This window comes from Chaetodon trifascialis, chromosome 1 (genome assembly GCF_039877785.1).
Source record: "Chaetodon trifascialis isolate fChaTrf1 chromosome 1, fChaTrf1.hap1, whole genome shotgun sequence".
Classification (NCBI taxonomy): Eukaryota; Metazoa; Chordata; class Actinopteri; order Chaetodontiformes; family Chaetodontidae; genus Chaetodon; species Chaetodon trifascialis.
The window spans coordinates 8654769-8679219 of NC_092056.1; the positions used below are offsets into that span (position 1 = coordinate 8654769).

The following is a 24451-nucleotide window of genomic DNA, read 5'->3' on the forward strand; positions in this document are numbered from 1 at the left end:
CTATTTCAGAAAAAGAAAAGAAAAAGTCACAAAAATCTTAAAGTATTAATTAGCTTTCTTTTCTGGAGCTTTCAACTACAATCTTAATTGTCAATGAGAGCTCAGGTTTCCTCACATAATCAAAGTAAGAAGAGCTGACCTTAATTATGAAGTAGTTTGTCAAACTACTGTTTTTAGGTCTGTTGTAGGTCAAGTCAAGTCTTGTCAAAGCAAAGGGACAGTTCGTGTGAAGTCACAAGACAGCTATTTGACTACTATTAAAAATGACAATTTGAACGTTTTCCTTTCAAAGGTGCGTTAATAGTTTATCACACACTTCAGACTGAGACAAAGTCCATTTACTGCATAGCCCAAGTAACTAAATAATTCAGTCTGAATGTTTTTACTCTTTTTCTTAAATCAAGTCTCATTAAGTCTCAGTCTAAAGTCCAGCCTCAGGCTTAGCTCCCCATTTAGTCTGATTGGACTCAAGCCTACTGTCTTGTTTAAAAGTCACAAAGATGAGACAACCCCATTTTTCAGTGAGGGCAGTGTTTTTCTGTTGACTGTCAATTCAAACAGAATGAATACGAGTCGGAGTTTGCTAAACGATGTATCATTTGGAGACTGAATCTGACCAGTAGCCTCAGTCCAAGGAGAAATAATGTTGAGAGCGAAACTAGACAACAATAAAACAGCGCCATCTGGTGGAGAGATTGTCTCAGTGCACTTGGTTCTGATGCAGAGGAAATGAAGTGTCACACAAAAGGCCTTCCGTTTCAACGCAATCACATTTATTGGCTTTTTTTCTATGCACAGTTACTAAGCAGCCTGATGAGCTGTTAAAATGAATTAGATATAGAATAATGGAATTTTCACAATGTTGTAACCCCCCCAAAAATAGATACAAGACTGAAGGTGTTGTACAGCTCCAAAATATACAAAGGCTTGGAAATAATCATGTAAACTTTGAAAAAAAAAAAAAAACTTTTTTGTTTTTATTATTTTATTGATTTATTTTACAAAAGAAAGAATTTGAAACATTTTTTTTCTTTAAAAACTTATTTACAGGTTTATACAAAAATACAAAAGTGATTCAAATCTGTTAAGTCCAAGCTAGTTTTAAACATGGAGCCTCTTTTAAGTAGATAGTTACACTGTGTCTCCAACATATTTTTTCAGTTCTCTGTCACATATTTTAAAGTCTGTTTAGTGTTATTCCATACTGTACACCTTTGAGTAAAATTATCCAGTGGTTGTTGTCACACTAAGCTAACGACAAACTTGCGTGCAGACATTTGAAAACAGGTTGGGACAAAGACTCTATAAAGGTTATAGATTCTTGTTTTGTTGTATTCATCAAGGACTGAGGTTTGAGAGGACCAAACTACATCGCAGCCACAAAGTTTTTCTCACTAATCAAATCGTGTTGGTCAATCATCTATCCACTGCTTTTCTAAATAAAGGAGACAATCTTAAAAACCTATATAGCCTCAATGCCAGGTACAGTACAGAAGAATCACACTAAACAAATTGTCAAATAGTCTGAGTATTTTTGTTGTTAAACTTTCAAATGGCATTTCAGAGAGTCACATTGCATGTAATACTGTAGCAACCCTTCAGATCTGTGTATATTAATTATTCAGTAATGATGTTTTGTGGGAATCAAAATATTCTGCTATGAGTCAAAAGTAAAGACAATGGCGTTCTCATCAGATCAAAATAGTTTTTGGGTCTATTCTGGATATATATTTTTTCCATTTCTCAGTTTTTTTTTTATTTGTACATTTTCTTCAAAGTGGCTGATCCAGATATGCACTTTGAACTGAATCAGCAGTTTCTCCTGGAAAATATTTCTTTCACTCCCAACTTCCATAGCTCCAGCAAGACTAGGACCCAGCACCAAAAAGTGTTCAGATTCTTCATTCCAACAGATTCTATATCATTTTCTTTACAGTCTCTTATACGTATGATTGTCCAGTGAGTAGATATACAGTACAAGATAAACCCCTGTTTGTGATCACGACTATACAGAACAGAATTAGCCAGACAGTTTGTACATCTATAGAACACACTATTGAACTTGACATTTGAACGGAAAATACAAAATCTTTTCTCATGGTATGGAGACATCCCTCAGATAAAAATAATGATATGGTGGTGTCATTTTCTTCATTTTTTTTTCTTTACTTATTGCATGCGATAGAAAACACAACAAATAAAACAATGAACAGGAACAAGTGCGCGTCAGCAATATGGGTATGATGAATGTAAAATTCTGATAATCATTTCACAGCTTTTTACTCTCTCCATCTTACACAGTGTCAGTTCTGCAATTCAGATCGCTGAGTATCAAACAGTTGTGGATCTATCTATCTATCTATCTATCTATCTATCTATCTATCTATCTATCTATCTATCTATCTATCTATCTATCTATCTATCTATCTATCTATCTATCTTCCAGCTTACCTATCTACCTATCTGTAGCATTTACAATAAAACAGTAATATGCTTGCTGAGGTATTCACAGAATACAGTGAATGGTTTCTACTGAAGTACGGTCTCTGAATGTAAGAAGTATATGTGTTGTGTTTGCTGTGGTAGGCAGGTGAGAGTTCAAACTTTCCACTGATGATAGTTCACTTCTGTCACACGATCGATACTTTACATGTGCAACATTTGGTGGAAGGATGAGAAAGATCTGATGTCATACTCAGAAAAGGCTGCAGCGATGCAATGGCTGCATTGCTGACAAATGTTGGTGTTATGTAGTCCCTCCTCCTCTTGTCTCCTCTCTTTCAGATTTTGTGATATGAAGTTTGAAGGGTAAGACAAAATGGTGTACACCAGCCACTGGGTTGAGCTTTCACCTGTCTAATGCTACTGGGTCAGTGCAAATGAAGGAGAGGCAACAAGGAGAGGAGAACAGTGTACATTGTTAAGAGTCATGTGTAATGTTAGTATCAGTGAGACCTGTTCTTCTTTGCTACACTCAGGTTGATTCCCTATAAAATTTCTGCTCGTTGTTTTATATAGATATGACTTTTGTTTTTATATTCAGTACAAATATACATATGCAATTTAATTCTAAGATATATTTTCTTTTCAAGGAATATTCTTGAAGAATCATGAAGTGCAAAAGTGAGGTTGGTTCGTGGAAATCTTCCCAAATGAACCTCTAGTCAAACCGATTGAGGACCCTCTAAAGCATTTTCACCGTCTGCAGTCAATGGTATCTTTAAAACTGCTTTGAAATGCACCTTTTCCACTTCAAGTCAGTACAGCAAGACTGACCAGCAGCTGGAAAAGCTTAATCAGTCTCAGCTTACTAGATTTCAAGGTTGGGTTTAAATAATTATGTGATTGAATTCTGGTGGAACATGGCACAGATCCATGTATATGTGCAGGGACTTCCAGTATTAAATCCCTGCTTACAACCACCTCTAATAGAGAAAGGCCACTGTGCGATTGTCCAAAATTAGCCTGTATCTTTGACAAATGGGCCCCATCTAGGCGCAAGCCCTTGCTCCCTCTTGTTAGACACTCAAATCTAAGACAAATCAATTAAGATCACTGGCAATGTGGTACAAATGTCACTAAAACCTTTCACAGTGAAAGACTAATTATTCTTATAATACAAAGGAACCACGAAAATGTCGACAGAAACCAGGATCCAGGGGATGTTTCCATATAGGGTCATGCAACATGGTGAAACTTTATCATCATGTTCTGAGGCGCAGTTTTACAAAAATACATGCATCATGTTATCATTTTGGATATAATTAATGTGAAGAAATATATGATTGGCTCTGTGTGATATACTTTCTATGCATGTCTGCAGATGGAATATTATCGATAAGTTGGTGCTGTGTTGTTAGTAACTTCCAACACTAAACAACCCTTGCTTGTTGGCAGGAATATTGAGTATGGACTCTGGGAAGTCTGGCCAATGCTTTGGGCACCAAAAGTTGAAAGAATATTATATTTCATAAGAATTTTTCATTTTAATAAGAAAGCAGTTCCTCAGTGACACACACACACACACACACACACACACACACACACACACACACACACACACACACACACACACACACACATCCACCCACATCATTCAAAACACAAGAAATAGAAATATCAGTGGATTTTGCATGTGCTTTTTCCTGCACATGCACATTCTCTTTACTCCACAAAATTTATTTTATTATCATAATTTACCAAACATTTGGGACTTTTTTTTCTTTTCTTTTTTTAAAAAGACAGTTCAATCAAAATAGGTCTTATGTTTTGTTCTTTTAACTATGAGGGAGCTATTCTTTTGATAATACAGTATTTAGGTACAGTATATCCTCAAAGTTTTCATAATCATCCCTTTATGATTCAGCATCTCACAACACTCTGTCTGACACCCATAAATAGAATTATATATCCAAAACTGAGTGCATTTTAGCAACAGTCAGATTTTGTGTGTAGCAAGAATTACACTACTGGCCTTGATGACACACCTAAGTTTAGAAAAGTAAAAGGGGCCATTTCAAATGTAGGACACATCTAAGATTAGAGTACATCTCTCATCAGGTGGTTTTAGGATGATCTGTCATCATGGGGGCTCCCATCTGAGTTCTCTGTCTCCCCTTCAGAAATGGCTTGCATGGGGGCTGTGTACAGACGGCTACGTGTGCTGTAGCGACTGCTGTTAGCTACAGGGGGGATCCGAGAACGTCCCTGTCTAGATGCAGCTGACATAGGCAGGGTTTTGGGGGTGAAACTCTCAGAGTTGGCCCTGGGAAAAAGGCCTGGTATCTGAATTGCGTCCAGGCCAGAAATGGGGGGCTCTTGAACAGTAGAGAGTGGCTCCTCAGCCTGTCTAATGGGCCCTTCCTGAAGGGACTCTCCTGGGGTTTTAGGGGTGATAGGGCTCTTCAGAATCTCTGTAGCTGACATGCGGTAGCTGGAATCAGACCTGCTACCTTTCTTCAGCAACAGGAGTTTAAACTCCTCGTTGGATGTGCTGGATTTCTTGGCGCTGCGGTAGATTGGCACAGGAGCTCGTTGTGACCCAGCAGCAGTGGGTGCGGTGGCTGGTATGTTGAGAGGAGGGGCTGGTGGAATAATGACAGTGGAGACAGGAGCCACTGGTGCTGTAGGGCAGAGACGAGACTTCACGTTTAAGTCTCCTGAATCTTTACGGCCCAGGACCTTTCTCTTGGATCTGAATGAGGAAGTAGAGAGTGGATGAAGAGATATACAGATAGACAAAATAACATACACAAACAAATAAATAAATAAATACTTGGAAGTTGCTGGATCAGCGCTAAAATCTGACACATAAACTGCATCCTCATTACATAGACAGTAAACAGATTAAGCACCACTGCAAAATTTACAGCACCTGTGTATCATGGCAAACAGGTCCTCTGTTGTACGAGTCTTGTTGGGTGAAGTGATAATTATGTCATCATCCACTTTGGTGTCATCCGTCAGGGGGGAGAGTGAATTATCACTGGGCGTGGAATCTGCAGCACACAACATCCCTATAACATGTCATCTGGTTGTCTGATCATTTAGTACACAGTTGGTGAAATAACCATTCTTTAAAAGATGTGTCTGTGTTTATGAGTAAAGGTTAACCAGCTATTGTAGTGGCAGTTGGCTCTGTCTCTATGTAAATAAACAGCAGTATGTTTCTGTGTTGTTTTCTTTAATCTTCATGAAAGAGTGCCACTTCTGCCAGTTAAATTTAGTTTAAAAGCTTACCTTTACTGAAGTAATCCTCAGTGTCAGGAGTGGTGGAGTCATCTTTGCTCTCCTGTGGCTGCTGCTGATGGGCACTTCTGGTAGCACCTGATGTCACTTCCTCCTCTTCTTCCTGATCTTCTTGTCCTCCTTTCCTTGCATCGCTGATTAGGTAAGGATGCGATGTCTCCATTGTGGTACCAGGCACTTTGACTGGACTAGCCCAGGGCCCTGAGTCTAAGTGGGATACCCCAGCAAACTCGTACGCTGGGGGTGGAGGGTGGTCAGATCGCATGCCTCCTCTGGAACATGCAGCCCTCGGTGGTTCTTTCACTTGCTCTTCCTCTTCCTCCTCGTCTTCATCTTCATCATCATCATCCTGGGAGAATGAGCGCTCCCCCAAAACCCTAAACTCAGAATGCGCATGAGCTGAATGCGTGAGCCCCCTGAACTCTGTGTGTGAGTGGATATGTGTGTGTAGATCCACAGGCGAAGGGTGGGGAGCACGTGGCACAGGCCGATGCAAGGGTGAGCTGTCGTCAGACAGTTCTGATGATGGGTCCATCCGGGTTCTGAAGGCTGTCATAGCCCAGAAGGTTCCAGGTCCATAGCGATCCTGTCTGAGTAGCAGGCTTTCATAGGATGGAGGACCATCAGGGTGGCGGCCAGGTGGAGGTGGTGGCACGTGTTCAGGGGAGGAGATGTGGTCATGACCTGGGGGTCTTGGAGGTGGTCTACGTGGAGGGAGAGGCCTAGTGGTGATAGGTGGTGGAGCTAGAGTAGAAGTACTCGGAGGACATTTGGGTCTTGTAGCAGTCTCTGCTCCACTTGCTGTTTCCTGGTCTGCAGTGGCAGCACTATCTGTAGATTGGCTAACAGAATGGAGCTGTACTGAACGAAGAGCAGATGGAGTTATCGCCAATAGATTGGAGCTGGGAATTGTTGGAGCAGAGTTTGAACTTGGTGGTGGGTTGGTATTTGATGCCTCAGGCACCAACAACTTTGTTCCAGTGGCTAAAACATTTGCAACTCTGTGTTTGCTGTGGTGGAGTGTGTGCATGTGGTGTGTCCGGTGGGATAGTGTGTGTCTGACATAACCACCATGGAGAACATTGAGATCAAGTTGTGAAGGTGGAGGTGGGAAGTCTGGGTCTCTCTTATACCCAGAGGGAATGGAAGCTCCATCTCTGGGGAAGTGCTGCAGGGAGGAAAGAGAAGACTTCCTCTCGGGCACTTTGGGCTTTCTCTTGCCAGTTGAGGGAGACAGAGGTCCTGGAAAGAATGCTGCTGAAGATGAGGGCAAGGTGGACGTTGGAGTCTCTGATTGGCTGGAATAGCCACTGGATGGTGAGGCCAGGCCAGCCAGCTTTTCAGGTGAACCAAGTTTGAAGTCTCCAGGCGGGAGGGGTGGACTAGTTGCCCTGGTTTCTGATGCCTGGGCGAGGGCCTGGGTTTGGGTTTCTGTGGAGGAGGAAGAGCTGTCTGGTGACTTGATACACTCCATGACAGTAGTGCCTGTGGCTGTGCTTGAGTTGGACATGGATGTGTACTCACCATTGCTGGACTTCAGCTCAGTGTTGTGAAGCCACAGGTCTGCATAGTCAGATTGCACAGCACCTTCATCCTTAAATGAGTGTGTATCTGCAGAGCTGAAGGACATGGGCTCTACTATGTCCACAGTTTCACCCAGTCCCATTCCCCATGTTCCCAAAGGCTCTGCCACTAGGCAGGATGTTTGTAATGGTTCTGGAGCACCTTCAAGCTCTAGCTCCAGTTCCAGCTTCATATCTGTGGAAGACAAGGTGAGATCTTGTTCACTAACCATCTTTGGTTGATCCTGATCTGCCTGTGTGTCCGTTCCAACATCAACACTACTACTGGTTTCCTTCAGTGAGGAGGTCCGTTTAGGTGGTGGAGGTTTGACTTTTGGTTTCCTCAGTGGACGACAGGTCCTCCCCAGCGTCATAGTGCCTGCTCTGAAGTCAGCTGATGGCTGGGGGTAAACTCCATGGGATAATGGTGTTGCCACAGTGTTAGATTGGCCACAGTCAGGTCTTGGGTCTGCATAGTTATACATGTATCCTTTGTAATTCTGATTACACTCCCCAAAATGCACAGAAGAGGAGTAGAAACTATCTGTATCAGATGGGTAATGAGAGCCAGGCTCTTTTTCAGTGTTGCTATTCTTGTCACTGAAACAGATTTGGTCTTCTAGACCTTGTTTAGAGCTGTAATCCTGGGCTAACCCATGGCTCTGGCTAAGGTTTTGGGTCTGGTCAGGGTCATGGTCCTGATCAGTGTGGTCTTGATCTGGAGGGTATGTCCACTCCCCCTCACTGGCTGTACTGACCCCTGCATCGTCCAGCTGGTCTGTGGCTGAGGATGTGAACGAGCTTGACCTGTGGCCTTGGCCCTGGGGTCTGAGGTCAGAGTGGTATGAGGGATCTAGAGAGAATCCCTCATCAATGGCATTGGGCACAGTGTTGAGTGACAGCTCTGAGTCGCAGTGGGAGGAGCCTGTCAGTGGTGGAGAAGAGGGTGGGGGGATGGTTTCAGATGTCTGAGAAGGGCAGGTGGAGCTGGAACCACTCCAGTTCCCACTTGATGACTGATGGTCCTCTTTGTGGTCCACATGGCTGCCTAGAACTCCTGTTGTAGACACGGAGTGAATAGGGCTGCTGAAGGTATCTGAGCTGGATGAGATCTCACAGCTGCCCATGTCAGCCTTGCGGGGCAACCGAGAACGGCCCCTCTCCATCCAGCTATGCTCTGGGCTCCCTCCTCCTCCACCCCCTCTGTCTCTTTCCGCAGATCGCTGCAACCTTTTTAGGCTTCCAAGTTGCAGTGGTTCAGGAGCTGCTTGGTCATCTGTACTCTCTTCTTCATCCTTCATCATCATCATCTTCATCCTTGGACTAGGGCCAGGGGGAATGAAGTCCTCTGCTTCGTATGGTGACAATTCTTCGTCTTCATCATCATCATCATAATTGTCATCGTCATCTTCGTCACTGTCCATCAGACGTCCACCCTCTCGCGGTAGGCTACGAGAACGCAAGCGTCCACCATGGGCTGCAACACTGGTGTATGTGGAGTCTGACTGGTCACCCAGGGAAGAAATGTTGCCTGTTGAATGGGACAAAGAGGCAGGGATTCCCTGATGGCCACGCTGAGCTCTGATGCGCCTTCTGGAGGGAGCAGCTGTACCTGAGAAGGGAAAGCCAGAAGAGAGAGAGGGAAAAAATGGAAGAAATTTCTTAATTCACATAGATGCTGATCTTATGGCTTATGCCAAGATACCAAAATGAATAATATAAATTCCAGTTTGATGCATCTGGTTTGAAGGTGAAACTAGTGGTTTGATATTATTGGTAAGCTTTAGATGATCATCCTATTCAAACATAGCAATGTCAGCTTTCTGAGAAGGACAAAATCCAAATATTATCCTACAAACCATCACATCAATAACTGCAAAGTCATTTTGCAATTTAGTTTATAGCAGGAATGATGAGAGCTAACTCCTCTTCCTAGTCTGTGCACAAGTATGTGAGCCTGACATATTTAAAGGAATTGCAGTAAAGTATACTTGTTCATTTTCAGCAACTTACATGCTATAAGGAAATCATCTGTCTGGCAGCCAGAGTCACGAGTGTGATGGAGGCGACCACTAATTGAGAGTTCTTCATGACAGAGAGAGAGTTGGTGGGGGTTGGCATGGACAATCACTGTGCGCTCTCTTGCTACGGGTGATTCATCTGAGTCTGAATGCAAAGACAAAGCATGTTGAATGTCTTAAATATCATGTACAGAAATTTTCTTCAGAGGATATAAGGAAAAGACAACCAAACACAGTCTCTCCACTGTAAGGTCAGCTACAAAACAACAAAACTTAAGGAATATTGTGTTTTTTAAACAATGTAATATTGTTTTTCCAATGTAATGGTAACATTTTACAAACTAGCTTAATTGTTGAGAATCGGGACCTCCCTGATTCAGGATCAGATAATAAGCAAATCCACAGCTATGCCATTTTACAAAAACCATATTATTTGGATGCAAAGACAAAAGTGAAAGCATCCGAAGTGTACGTGACAGTTGTCCATTGCATTACACAACTGCATGGGTAAATAGGTCAAAGTTGAACAAGGAGGTATATCACAAGTAGCTAGCGCAGTTTGGGTTGGACGGTTTTAATGGACTGCCATGTACTTTTGTTTGTATGTGCTTAGTGCTGCTCATTTAGCTTGCCCTCGTGGACTCGTGGCTGTATTAGTGACCTCATTCCTGGATCTTTGCAATCAAATTGGTAAAATATAAAACTAATACAGTATAATACCCCTACATTTTAGACCATTGTGCACATGTGCTCTATAACATACCCATGTCATGCTGCACTCTTTTGGGTATTCCTGTGATGGTCTTCCTCCGCCTCAGCTTCCTTCTCCTCTGAAGAACTGACTGGGAATGGACTAGGGAGCAACGAGCACTTGCTTCCCTGTCAAACCCAACTCCTGCAATAACAACACAGAAGCCACAAGCCATATAAAATGCTAAAGTGTAATATATTGCATTAGACTGTTTGATACAGCACAGGTTGATAATGCTTGCTATGTTGTTTATTTCTAATAATCTTGATGCCCTCTCACATATGGCCTAGTGGTTAGGATTCCTGGATTCAATGCAGGGTTTGATTCCTGATTTGAGGATAGTTGCTGTTTGGTCACTCTCTAGCACTGGTGCCTCACAAGAAGCTTCCTGGTTTGATCTTCAGTATGACCAACCTTGCTCTTAATTTTATCTTACCTGTGACGTTGATGGGGATGATGCAGGAGGAGATGGAGTGAGAATCGGGAGTTGTCTTCTGATCTGATGGTGGGAGGTTTTCCTTGGACCAATTCGTCTGTTTATCCTGGGTTGAGGGGACATTGGGGGCTGAGGCCTTGGCTCTGTGGCCTCCCAGGACCTCACCACCTTCGCCTTCCCCTGTCGAGGTAGCCTGGAAGAAACAGACAGACAGCATTATACTATATTATACACAAGGTGGGTGCTGATCCTGTCAAACAAAGGTTCTTTAGCTGTACAGACTAAAAGGAATTATTTACAATGGTGATGTGCAGCATGAAGCAGCCTGTACTTTTCTATTTCTCTAAAATCAGTAGATATGCAATGGGAAAAACAACACCAAATTTAATGCGGAGTGAAGCTATCAAGATACAACAACAAACAAACTACTGAACAAGTAATGTGATTATATGATAAACAGAAAATTAAAACAACACAAATTTGATACCTTTCTACTCCAAGGAATGAAGATGCAACCCTCAATAGGGGGAAGTGAGTAAAAGCACTCAAACTATGAACACAAAATACGACAAAAGAAAAACAAAAGAACAGATGATATGAGTAATCAAAAAGGTTAAAAGGGTGAAAGATGAATGAGACAGATGATGTATTGTGTTATTTTCCCAGTTTCCTCTCTCTGAAAGTCTCACAAAATCTCCAATATGGTAACATCACACAGTCCCATTTCTAACCTCATGTCTTAATTTTTTTTTTAGAAGTGTTGATGCTCTTGTTGCCCTCATTTTCCCTGTCTTTCAATGAATGCGGTAGGGAAACCCTTAATTCATGGTAGTAGAAGTCTGGTATAGTTGATAGCTAGTTCTCTATTCAAAAATATTTCTTACCTTTCTTTGGATCGTCTGCATATCTGCCTCCCTCCCTGGCCTCTCCTGTAGTAGTAGGAAAACACATATGCATTCTTTGTTGAGTGTACAAACATAGGTTAAGTTGATGAAATCTTTCACCAGTTCAATTAGCGGTGATTTTTAATTTTTCTGACCACCTGTCAGTGAATTTTCTTACTTTTCTCTGAATGGTCTGGATCTCTGTTTCTCTCACGGTCCTCTCCTTCAGGACATTCAGAAAGAAATAACGGTAAAGTTAGTGTAAGTTCTAAACAACAAACACCTTATCAGTATAATTAAATAGAACCAATACAACCATGTCAAAAAAAAAACCCAAATTTTTTTTAAAATTTGTGGTGTAGTGCGATATTAATGAAACCACATACATGCAGCAATAAATATACACACAGTTGGATATAACAAAAATCTTACAGCAGACGCCTACATGTCAGACATTAACAGACAGGAACACACGGACACATATCTGTTTACCTTCCTGGGTTGATAGTCTAACTCTCGCTCCCTCTCTGCTCTCTCTTGCTGCATGGCAACATCAGAATGAGATATTGTGTCAGTTTATTATTACAGAAATAAAATATATATGGCATATTTTATATAAAAATATGAATAGAAAAAATTGTTTCGTTGATGTGATGTGTAATGTGTCTTTAATGTTTTCCTCACTATCAAACACCTCACTCAATATGTATAAGCCAACTCTTGTCACATGACTGTATTGGTCTCTAAGTTTGAACTGCTCTGTAAGTAATACAAGGTCATAATACAGTCTTAGTTCCTGCCATTTAACGTAATTAAAGTAAAGTAATCCATTTCTGGATAACCACCCGCTGATAGGTGAATTGTGCAATATATCACATTTCACTTGTGCACAGTGCGTCGTCCTCACCGCTCGTGCCAGGCGACTCCTCTGTTGCCGGCGGATGGAGTGTGGTGAGGGGAAGGTGGGCATGGGGGGCGCCACTGAGATAGAGATGGTCACTCTGTTTCTCTCCCGACTCGTGGAGCGGTGGCGCTGTTGTTCGTCTGTGAAACCCAAACACCCACATGTGAAAACTCACAATTCATGTAATTTATACACGACTTAATGCAACTGGGCAGAGCAGATCAGCCAGGCTCACCTCGGTGCAGCGCTCTGAGACTGAGCTGAGCGTTTCTGTGCAGCTCCTCCAGACATGGTGGTCGGGTACAAGGATGAAACACGTTGTGTTGCTGGTGCCATGGAGCCTGATAGTGAAGCGACAGCTTACTCTCTATGTCCAGGTTCGACACCGCTAAGATGAGAGAGGAGAAAGACAGAACATGTTAAATTACTATGATGATGCTGCGATCACAGCTGGCCTACACATAGTTTTTTTGATCAGTGTTTTTACCAGAAAATAAATGCATTACTATGTACATATATAATATACAGTACATATTTATAATTCTGTGTACAGAGTAGTTGTTAACTTTGGCTTATGCATCATTTTTGTTTATATGGTCATCTTATTAAGTGTTATTGTACCTCTTTGACACAGGTTTAACTGAGCCAGACCTCAGATCAAAGGGGGTAAAAAATGTGGGTCCAAACTGAACCCCCATTCTCCCTGGTGTCTTTGCATTTTATATTTAGTCTGTTGTGTGTGATGTGATTATATTCTCAAATAAAATACTGAAATTCTTAAAACTGCATTTTGACATTGAACCCCCTACAAGACAGCCTCAAGTTAAGGCAACGGTGCAGGATCGACTTTGAGGCCCTTTAGTGGGGTGTATTCTCAAACAAAACTCCAGTTAATTAAATGAACACTTTGTTTATCACAAACCATTAAGATACTTTTAAACAGAGCTTTTTGGGGCCTCCTGGGTGTCTCTTATTATTACTTTAAGACATGATGTTTGAAATAGGACATTTGTATGCCAGCATCAGTGGCTCAGCTGTCAGTGCCTGTTCCACCAGCATCAGAGAGAAAACATCAATAAGACAAACTGCAGTAAGCAGAGATCCAGGCCAGGCTTTACAATTTGCCACCTACAGACAGATGCCTCACACTAAAACCAATCAACTGCTGAAAATACACAAAACAGAGGAAATAAAGACAATATTATCATAAGTTGATTCACAAAAAACTATTCGGAAAGTTTGATGTAAGGCACATCAAAAGCACGTCAGTGTTGTACATTTAAATATGAGACAAGGCGGCGACACACCAGCAGGTGGCAGCTAAACACACCTCACCACTGCAACTCTGCATACACCAACAGACCACTGCACATCTCCCACAGTCCTCCATGTTTACTGCCACCACAATATTTTAGAATCAGAAAACACAACAAACCTGCCATCATGAATGATGTTCGACTGAGAATCTGTAAATTCCATTTCCAAAGATTAAAACATTTGATTTACAGATGGGGAGAAAGAGAGAAAAGGACTGATTATCCATCTCTCTCATCCGCTCTCAGAGCCCCTTTAGCTTTTATTTTAATCTTATTTCCTCTCTTTTGACATAGAATTCAAAATGCAATTGTGTCCTTGAAAGCCACACGGTACAGCAGTAGCCAAGCAACCTTTCATTGCTCATCAAGGCTCGTATTGCCTGCAATTAAATCAGCAAGCTCACATCAGCAGCATTCGGCCAATTTAAACTGCAAGGTTAAAGAAGCACAGCAGGCCAGCTTATTTGCACTAAATAAACAATTACACAGCTTTCTGCCCCAAAGACGGCCACATTCAGATAAATTTGTTTTCTTGTTTTAGATATCACACCGTCTGAAGATAATGATTAGAAAATGCAATGAAAGACTCTGCAGCAAACTTGGCAGATGAAATTGTATCCCTTGCAGTAGAGGTGAGGCAGTAGCAGTAATAAGACAAATTGAAATAAAATTTAAGATGAATTTGACCGTTATGGCATTTGTCCCTTTGAGCATTATTTTGATGGGATGTTTAAGGAAACTGGGGGATCTTTGTGTTCTTTTCATAGAGCTCATTTCACAGACATGTCTGCAGAATCTGCAAAAAACATACTTTGAATACTTCATTTCTGGTTGTGAGTTGTAATTACCATCAATAAAAGGGAAGAAAGAGGGACAGAGAAGTAGAATATTGGAACCAGACTGGAGCAAAAGTGTTTCTTTGAAAACAGTCTGTAGAAGGTACTGACCTAGTTGTTGTGACACAGTTAAATTAGCGGATTTGTTACTGTGGCTTTACTGCCTGCCAGCCCACTTGTTTCCCTGGTCTTTCTTTTCATCGTCCCTTCCGTCTCTTCCCCTCTGATACTCTCTTTTTTTCTTGCTCTCTTCCTGCTGCTATGACAGTGCCTTCTCATCATTATAGCAAATTGTAGTGTTAAAACTGCATCACTCAGCTAAATTTTCCTTGCTACTTTACTCTCTATGTCATCAAAAAACTCATACGGTGACGTTTTTTACTTAAAGATCCCCTCTAGACATGTTTAAGATATGTAAAACTACTCTGCTTCGCCATGTTTTTTCCAACAAAAAGTTCAATTGGTCATATTGCTCATTTCAAAATGTAACTGTAGGACATGGAAAGTGTCATATTCACTGAAAAGTTCATGCTCAGTGTATACGTGCTTGAGGTTTCATGTCTCCACCTCACACTTGTTTTAAGTTGCATATTTGACCGCAATTGGCTCCAAAAATGCAATGTTGTAAAATCCTTCTTGTATATATACTCTAAATTCAGAATTAAAGTGAGAGTAGAGAAATGTTCGCCCTTTAGCCAACATGTGAAAACAGCCTTCCCACACATAAACCATTCTGTACAGTGAAACTCAAACATCCAAGTCAAGTAGCAAAGCAAAATTCTGGGACTTTACCTATAAAGTCTAAACATTTTGTGGAACACCTGCATGGCTAACAAAACATCAGCAGTGTTCCATTAGATTTAGCTTTAAAGTCGAATGGCAGGTTGCTGCAACAACTTCACGGATAAAACGTGGAAATGTAACATCACACTGATCCACACAGGGTGCATCAGTGTTTCCCTCTGGACCACTCAGCTCAGCACCTCGCCAACCTTCCCTCTGGCGGCTATCTACATAGCATGAACATGAACAATACAGTGCTAGCGTCAAAGTTTATTATGTTATCTCAGAGACTCCACTAGGAAAGCCATTAATTTCCCAAAACAATTGATCAATAGCATGAAACAATTTTTTTTGTCTTCAGCATCTTTTAGAGTTTCACCTCTCTTCCCTACCTGCATTGCCCCGCTCCTGCCTCACTCTTGCTGTCCTGCACCTCCTCTTCCTCATCTGCATTCGATTGTAATGAAGCTTATGCTGGGAATTACCCATCGCTAACATCTAGGACCGGTCAAGACACGGCCGAACATACATACACACTCATCTAATGCTCACCCTGTCTCTCTTACTCTCTTTCTGTCTTTTACGCATCACCCCCCCCCCCCCCCTCTTAGTGTATTCCTCCATCTCTATTTCCCCTCATCCTGAAATCTGCAGGTGCAGTGTCAGCAACTTGCAGTGTCATCATCAGGACTTGCATGCTAACAGCACCAAGAGAGCAGAGAAGGTAGACTGAAAGAGAAGGTAGAAAACGCTATGTAATAAGGGAATGCAGTGCAATACAGAGAAGATAAACAGCAGATTACACAGAGGCAATGCAAATGTTGATGACTAAGTTATGAGTTTTGATGCAGTTTGGATTTTGTGCTGAAAAATATTTGATTATGTGCTGGATCTAATAAGAAAGAAGCATTAATCAACATTTTTAGACACATTAACAACAGACTACACTAATTCACCAGGAATGATTCACTTCTGTCTTCATCTTAAAAAGATGTTTAAGAGGGTCAAACTAAATGTTGCAAAAAAAAAAAAAAACAGACAGAAAAGAAGGAAAAAAAGACCCTTCTACAGAATTTCTGAACAATATGAATGAGAGGAGAGATGGTAAGAAACAGAAGGATGGATCAATGGATGGGGAAATGGAAGAATTTTTTTAGTTCCCAACTGTGAATCATCACAAGTTTAGAGGCAGATATTGTGGTAAGTTGTCTGAAGGTGCCCGTATATACAGCCAAAGGGTTTGCTGGATGCTCGAACAGCTTTTGTAAACCTCCACCCGTACCTTTCCGACAGAATGGGGTGGGGGTGTTGAACAATTTCTGTAACTTTCTGAAGATGGCAATCTGATACTCATTCCCATTTCATGCTGTGATTGGCCAGGTGTGTGGAAGTGAGAACTTACATGACTTTTCTGTCACTTTTCACATGAAAAACTGAGTGCAACCCTATGAACGCCCTCAAGGAAAGATTGTGTCAATCTGTGATGGCTGGCCTTTGAGTGCATACGTTGGAAACATCAGACTACATGAGTGCAAACTGTTTTCTTGCATACCCTGAGTATAGGAGCAGGAAGGTGTTGTGGAGTCACACAACTCAGCTTAGAAGTGGATTCTCAACCCACGTCAGCCCAGGTGTAAACTTGGTCCTCCAGTGCCAGAACACAACTGTATGAGCTGACAACTGCAATCAGCCTGACTCAGCTGACTTTCTGATGAATAGCAACTCCACAGACCTTTGTGTTGGATTGCTGCCATCAATAGATGATAGTGGTCAAGTGTTTATGTCGCTCAGCCTCACCCTATATGTGCAAGTGTAGAAAATCCACTTGTAACATATCATAGCATATGAAGACATATAGCCTTGTTTGGGGAAAAAACCCCCCCCCAAAAAACACGGCATCATATCAACTTTGACCAAGGCAGAACACATCTGACTGGGATCTGTCAGTCACCAGGAGAAAGCCTGACCCAACTAACAACTGTCAATGTCAATGCAAAGATTTTAAATGTGTCATTTACAGTTGATGAGTTATTGGCTAAAATGTAAAAGGTTTTTTTATGGGAACACCTCAGCTTCATCTGGCTAATGGGTCCAATTTTCATTACCTGAGAGTGGATGAGGTTTTTTTTTTTTTTTTTTTTTTTTTTTTTTAACATATCTGGAAGGGTTGGCTGATGTGGGTTTTATGGTTTCTGAGATCCATAAACTTTGAGGAAAGTAGAAGAGAAAGAAGGAGGACAAAGAAAACAAGAACTGTAATAAACAGAAACAGCTAGAAGATTCCATCATTTTGTGCTTAATTATGCTATGAAGGACAGACCACAGCAGGCCAGTGAACAGCTCCAACTCACTATATTGTACACTACAGTGTAAAAAAAAAGCATGCCAACAAACTATAAAGAAACGTGACAACTTGGCACAATCATCCGTAACATTTGCAGTGAGAACACACACTTTCCTCACGTCATTGCTTTAATATTGCTCTTTCTCTTTCTGGTACAGCTGTATGATTTTGTATCCCTCTCTCGGTCTCCCTCTGTCTCACTCTGGTCCAGATGTGAGTAAATGTAAGTCATTAGTGGAGAATGTATTAGGGTGTATCTGGGTCAGGCAGCACACTCCCTATGGCAGTAGCTGCAGAATCTTGTCATAGTAGACAGCTGTTATATAAGAAACACTAGCTGGCCAGTTCTGCAGGGGAAAAACTGTGCACTGTTAGCGCCGTTCGTGGGCCTACAACGGCTCTGCAGTAACGCCGTGCACCACTCCATCTCATCAACAGTAGCAATATTAATTTTTATATCGCTATTGTTTTAGCCACAATGTTCCAACTGTTGCAACTTTTGCAGGAACAACACATGATTTTTTTTAGGAATAATGAGCTCCCAGCTGGCTGAGCACACATACAGTGGAATACAATGGCTGTCAAAATCCATAATAATAACATAACATCCGGGTGCATGTTATCCTTAGATAGCAATAACCAGTGTTTTTTGTACAAATGATCTCATTCCACACTGTCTGATAGTGTCATACATGTTCTGCGTATACTGTATCACATTTTGAACTCTTTATTGTAGCTTTATGATGGTTATGGGGCTGCAACTAAGAATAATTTCCATGTGTGATTAATCGATCTGGTCTTAAACCACAAAATATTGTCAGTCATTACATCTCTGGATGTTTACACTGTGAAATGAATTTTACAATCTCTGAGTGGAATATTCTTCTTTTCATGGATGGACCGTCCCATAAAAATGAAAATATTCCACATGACTTTATCAAAATGTTCTAAAATTCAGCGTGACATAGCTAATATTGCTAAAACTGGGGATTGGGTTGCACTCTTTTGATGACATGTAATTTACGTAATATGAAAAAAGCCTCATGTTTACAACCCTGTAATTTGCACACACAGTGACTTAACAGAGGTTAATTGGCTAAAATAGCATGTTATTGAAAATACATTGATTGTAGTGATTAAGTCTGACAGAATGATGACTGTTTTCATGGTAGATGAGTGAGTTGATATTATAACATTACCACAGTGTTACATTATCAATAATAATAATATAATTTAACAGCAGTAAATGGAAAACTAAACTAAACTAAACTAAACAGCTGGTATCAGGTTTTAAGAAACACACTGATGTTGCAGTCAGTACCTTTGGAGCGCACAGGGACACAGCCGAGACCGAGACAAGCCAAAGCCATGGTCAGCAGCTGTCTGCCCTCTCTTCTTCCTTTCCTCTTTTTTGTCTTTCTCTGTCGCTCCCCCCTTTCTCCTGCAGACCCCTTGTCATCTGTCTCTCGACAACGGCACCTTATTTAGTCCCGCAGACCTTTCTAAAACATTCCTGTGCAAGTCCAGCATCCAGACTGGCAACATCTGCAGACACAGACCCTCCCCCCTCCACGTCCTCACCCACCCACCTGCTGTCCCTGCTCTCTCCTCCCTTCAGCTGACCCAACAAGTCACTGTCACAAGAATTTCTTCTTTGTCCATGTGATATGTGGACGAGTGATTTTTGGGAGCCACACGGCACTCGGCAAGGAATGATGCACCTACGCTTTGTCACAAACTCAAACACGTCTCTTTACCATCTCTGTTATCTCTGCGAGTCACCCCCATCCCGTGGTGTCAGATGGTAGCATCCTGCCTGGGCATGGCCTGTCCCTGACCGTAATCTCTTTATGATGCAGTAATATGTGGGGGGGGTGGGGGGGGGGGGGGTGGGGGGGGGGGGGGGGGGGGGTTCAGCTACGAAGTATTAATGTATTAATCCACCACATGCTGGGAATATGTATCACGTGTTCAATCCTTCTACTGCTGCCACCAAAGAGTAATGATCTAAAGGTGCGTGTGTGTGTGTGTGTGTGTGTGTGTGAGAGAGAGTGAGACAGCACCTGACTGTGTTAGCACTAAAGCATTCATTTTTACAATCAACGAATCAACCGATGAATGTGAAAACAATAAAGCACAAATTGGATTTTTCAGGTTCTAATTTGAAAATCTGAAAGCGAATTATTCTCAAAATGATGCAGTGTCCTCACCAAGGAAACTTTGTCTTTGTCCTCACTGATTATAAGGAGTCAACATCCCCATGCGGTTGCAAAATAAACAGCATGGCACACACACACACTCACACACACAGACAGAGAGAGTGTACGAGCACCCTGCCCGGTAATCTGCTGTAATCTGGGGCTCTGGCAGTTCACTGACTTTGGAGTAGAGCTGGCGGAGCTGGCAGTCTGCTCGAGGAGCTTTCAGCCTCCCGCCGTGGCCGGGAACGACACAGGCGCACCAAAAATATCTGCACACACATGCGAACCCGCCACGTGTCGGCACACGCTTCACCGCAGTGGTCAACATCAGCACAAACAGAGGGGAACATGGTTATGAATATTAAATGTACTGCTGTTCCTCGTGGCTTGTCTCAGTTATTTACAGCAGCTTCTCTAAACAGGCCTGCTGGGAGGCCTTTAATAGCCTGTTGTCCCTGGGGTTGTTTGTCAGTCATGGTATTGAGTGATCTATGAAACATCAGGGCCAGATCACAGACCTTTCAACCACATATGAGCTGCGTCGTAACCTGAGCTTCTTGGATAGGACCCTAATGGCTTGTCCTGCCTGAGGAGCTTAGGCCAAATCACTTTCAGCATCATCTTTTAAGTCACTTAAAACACACTTCTACAGACTTCTTTTCATGGAGGGATCATGCTCAATAATTATGTAGATTTCAGTTTGATCTCCAATGGTTTGGTGCTTATGAACCACAACAGATGATAATAAATAAATATGATGAATAAATAAAATTACTCTATTTCTCCCCCTTTCTGTTGCTCTCTATATTTTTGTCTCTGTCATCCTTCCTCACAAAATGAGTAAATCATACTACCCCCATTCCCTTTTCCCATCCCTCATCCCCCAGCTGCACACCTGCACCATTGTTCAGCCTCCCTACTCAATCTCTCTGTTCTGCCCCTCTGACCTGCACAACATTCATGTTATAACAAGTGTGTGTGTGTGTGTGCGTGCGTGCGTGTGTGTGCGTGTGTGTGTGTGTGTGTGTGTGTGAGAGAGAGAGAGAGAGAGAGAGAGAGAGTGTGAGTGTGAGTGTGTGAGTGTGTGTGATTGTGTGCACATTTCCAAAAGGTTTTGAGGCCTGTCTGCAATGGGCAGCAGAGGTGAGTCACAGTGTCTCACAATACAGCCTTATTTATAGCAACCAACACGTCACAGCAAGCCTGACGAGAAAATATCAACAACATAATGGCAGGTTAAATGTTCAAGGGATTATTTCCTGGCTCTGCACGCGCTGTTTACCCATTATTAACAGAGTCTGCTGAAAGTGCTCCTGTGCTGCCCCTTAGTGGCACAGCATGAACACTACATGGAGTCAGACACAATGCGGTGTGTATGTGTGGACTGAGAGTCTTGCAAGTGAACTGCTCAGTGGATTTGCGAGTGTTGCCATATGTTTATCTCATATTTCCTATATGTTGGATGTAAACGTGTAAGAAGGGATGATCCAACTGAAAAACAAATCAGCCAAAGCGTGCATACTGTAAATGGGAGAAATAAGGTCACTATTCTATGGAGCAAAACAACATTTTCTTCACGCCATTGTTGCACCATTGTTTTCCCTTTTCTGTTAAAGGAAAAGAAGTTAGAGGAGCTTTCCCTCCTGCCTCCTGGCTTTATGATACGGGTAGAGTTAGAGTTAGATGAGAAGATTGATATCACTCTCCTATCTATACAGTAAATATGCTGCCAGCAGCTGCTTGAAACTGGGAAACCTGGCCAAGATATGTCCGGTGCATAACCCCCCATAACACCACATGTTTTCACACTTAAATTTGTGTTAAAGCAACACAATACAACAATATTATGTGTTGCAAATAAGATATAGCATGATATTTAGCGAGCTTTAGAGGTCTCTGTGGATTTTTTTTAACTTTGGACAGAGCCAGGCTAGTTCCAGCTTTAGCCAGCTAAGCTAAGCTAGCAGACTGTTGGTTGTAGCTTCATATTTACCATACAGGCTTGAGAGTGGTATAATACCTCTCATTTAACTCTCTGCAAGTGTAAATAAGTGCATTTCACAATATCTCAAACTAGTCCTTTAACTAACAGACATGAGAATGTTGTCGAACTTTTCATTTCAGTCATGGAAAGAAAGCAAATATGTGTATTTACCAAGATGTGGAACTATTCCTTTAAGTCAAATCAATTTTATTTTTTGGCCCAAAATCACAGATTTGTCTCAGAGGACCTCAGAGACCTCATTCCAGATAAGAAAGACTCCTTAAGGGGGAGAAAGGAATAATAATAGAGTAGAGGCCCCTCTTTCCAGACAGGCACACATGCAGTTGTTCCATATATAAACAGAAATAATAGTAAAATTACAAGGTGCAGAAGTAAATATTACGTGTAACACTGGTTAGCAAGCATAATGCTTTGGTCTTCAGTCTTTATTATCAGTACATTATTGTTGTTTTGGCTCAGTTGAACATATAGGCAAAATATAAACGCTCACACAAAACAAGTAAAGTGCTTAATTGGACTTAACATTTCCAATTTGACAAAAAAAAAAATTAATAATGTTTTATAGCTGAGTTAAAACCTCCATATTTTGCTCTTCACTGTGAGGCACAAAAACATTAACAGAACATGTTTCTGTCAGTGGAGACGTGGTTGCGGAGTAAAGCAGCAGAAGGAGATCAATGTTTTATCATCTCATGTTGTTTTAGGGCCTCGTTTCCTCACTCAACCTTCTCGAGTCGTCTGTATTTCCCCTATTCTCATCAATATTGCAGCATTGTTCCTAAAGAGGCAGTAATCAGGGGAGGAAATACAGAGTGAATAATAGAGTTGTGGAAAATGCAGGAATATTTTTTGCTCAATAGTAATTCCTTGTCTAATGTCTTCATAGTATCTTTTCTCTGTGTATTAGTTTGTAAATGTTGATAAATTAGCATGAATTTACACACACACAGACTCAGAGGGTTCACCTGGGTTCTTTGGGTTTGGATTAAATGTTGCCTGGTAACTGAAATGCTGTACATTTATCCGCTTGCATAAGTTACTTAGCATAGATTTTACTGAATAACCCTAATGGCCTTTGGTTTTCTCTTTTTCTAGCTTCACTAAAAACTGCCTGATGGGACTCTATGTGGTAGCTACCAGTGTTGAACCTGCCGTCTTTAGCTTCCGTCTCTTTTTGAAGTTTGATTAAGGGACACTACTCTGAATCTGGGATTCTTTTTGGCATTGGGCTCCTTAAAACATCTTACCACCTTCATGCTGTAATACCGGTGTAACACAGCCTCCATGAGGCAGCGTGGGGAATAGATCAGCCAAACGCAATTTTTCCTCTTTTGATTTCATTTGATTTGGTCAAGACCAGTAGAATTATCTTCATCATAGATGGAGAACGTTACCATCAGGGCTTCAGTTAAAGGATAAATCTGGTATATTCCATATTTTTCCTATTTTTGATACCATGTCAAAATAATTGATCCTCTTAAAAAGTACTTTCTCAGTAGCCAAAGCCTGATATCTTATTCCTCTGTGCCATAGAACTCAGTTGTTGCCCAAATGAATGCTGTTAAAAACACATCAATGAGCCAGCATGTTCTTTCATAACGATGAACACAGACTCTGTTGTTTATTTTGAGTGAGTCACACATACACAGTCCTGCTGACATAAATACTCACTAGCGCGTGTTAATCCGCTGCTGAAAATAGTCCCCAACACATGCACTCTTTCCTCCGTTTGCTAAAAACTACAGTACAATTTACCAAACCATTTTCAAAAATTCAATCATACATGAGTCATTTTTACAGATTTCCATCTTTAGCAGGAATGAATGTGCTCAGGGCTGAGAGCCACAGAGCAGGGAAGTTACTACATATTGACAGAAACAGACACATTGTTGGTTTTGGCCTTCTTCATGCCATTCGTTGAGAATGAAAAAAATAGGCAATAATCCCAGTGTTATTCTTAAAGCCCACAAACAGCATGCTTTTCACCTAACTATAACATAAGTCCGCATGAAGTAGCCTAGAAGTTTAGTTTACAGCACCACGGTAGGAGCCTTGTTTTTATTTCCCTCCAGCATAACATCTGATATCACCTCCGCCGACCAGCGGCGGGAGGGTGGGAATAAATGCCACTGTCATGCCAGCGGCGTTGGTGTACGTGCTTCCATGTTGTTCTCTGTGTGTGCCTGTGAAACAGACTTCAACCACCATTATTCTTTGTGTGTGTGCACGCACGCATGTGTGTACGTGTGTGTGTTTGTGAATGCTTCAGCCATGTTGGTGGAATGGCACGAGACAAGCCATCGCCCATGTTATTTTTAACTGTGTGTCTCCATGGAAACCGGCACATATGCAGGGAGGGGGTGATCTCCTGCTGTGCGTGTGTTGAGGAAGACTCCTACCACTGGTCATAGTGTGAATGGGTGTGTGTGTGTGTGTGTGTGTGTGTGTGTGTGTGTGTGTGTGTGTGTGTGTGTGTGTGTGTGTGGAGGGACATGCATGTCTGTGTGCTGGTCTGTTAATTGTTTCTTATTTGTTAATCAACCCTTTCAAATGAAAATCAAGTATTTTTTACGTTGGCGCGTTACAGTTTCTGAGCTGTGTGTGTGTGTGTGTGTGTGTGTGTGTGTGTGTCTTCGCAGATATGTCACATCTGAGAGACA

At 41.7% G+C, this 24451-nt stretch overlaps 1 protein-coding gene across 3 annotated transcripts in view; it reads right to left on the reverse strand.

Annotated features, from left to right (window-relative positions):
- Window positions 1–758: 758 nt before the first annotated feature.
- Window positions 759–24451, reverse strand: part of nhsb (Nance-Horan syndrome b (congenital cataracts and dental anomalies)) — a 51528-nt gene continuing 27835 nt past the window's right edge. Inside the window, exons 2-14 of one of the 3 annotated variants that reach the window (XM_070963265.1) lie at window positions 12542–12694; window positions 12310–12446; window positions 11895–11942; window positions 11581–11625; window positions 11403–11447; window positions 11006–11068; window positions 10519–10711; window positions 10095–10226; window positions 9324–9476; window positions 7273–8922; window positions 5740–7179; window positions 5375–5516; window positions 759–5194 (exon numbers count right to left, since the gene is read on the reverse strand). In XM_070963265.1, the coding sequence (XP_070819366.1) occupies window positions 4567–5194; window positions 5375–5516; window positions 5740–7179; window positions 7273–8922; window positions 9324–9476; window positions 10095–10226; window positions 10519–10711; window positions 11006–11068; window positions 11403–11447; window positions 11581–11625; window positions 11895–11942; window positions 12310–12446; window positions 12542–12694 (4829 nt within the window). In that variant the 3' untranslated portion in view covers window positions 759–4566. Of the gene's footprint in view, window positions 5195–5374; window positions 5517–5739; window positions 8923–9323; window positions 9477–10094; window positions 10227–10518; window positions 10712–11005; window positions 11069–11402; window positions 11448–11580; window positions 11626–11894; window positions 11943–12309; window positions 12447–12541; window positions 12695–24451 lie in introns of all 3 variants that reach the window. The other 2 variants (XM_070963256.1, XM_070963249.1) reach the window with 2 other exon arrangements.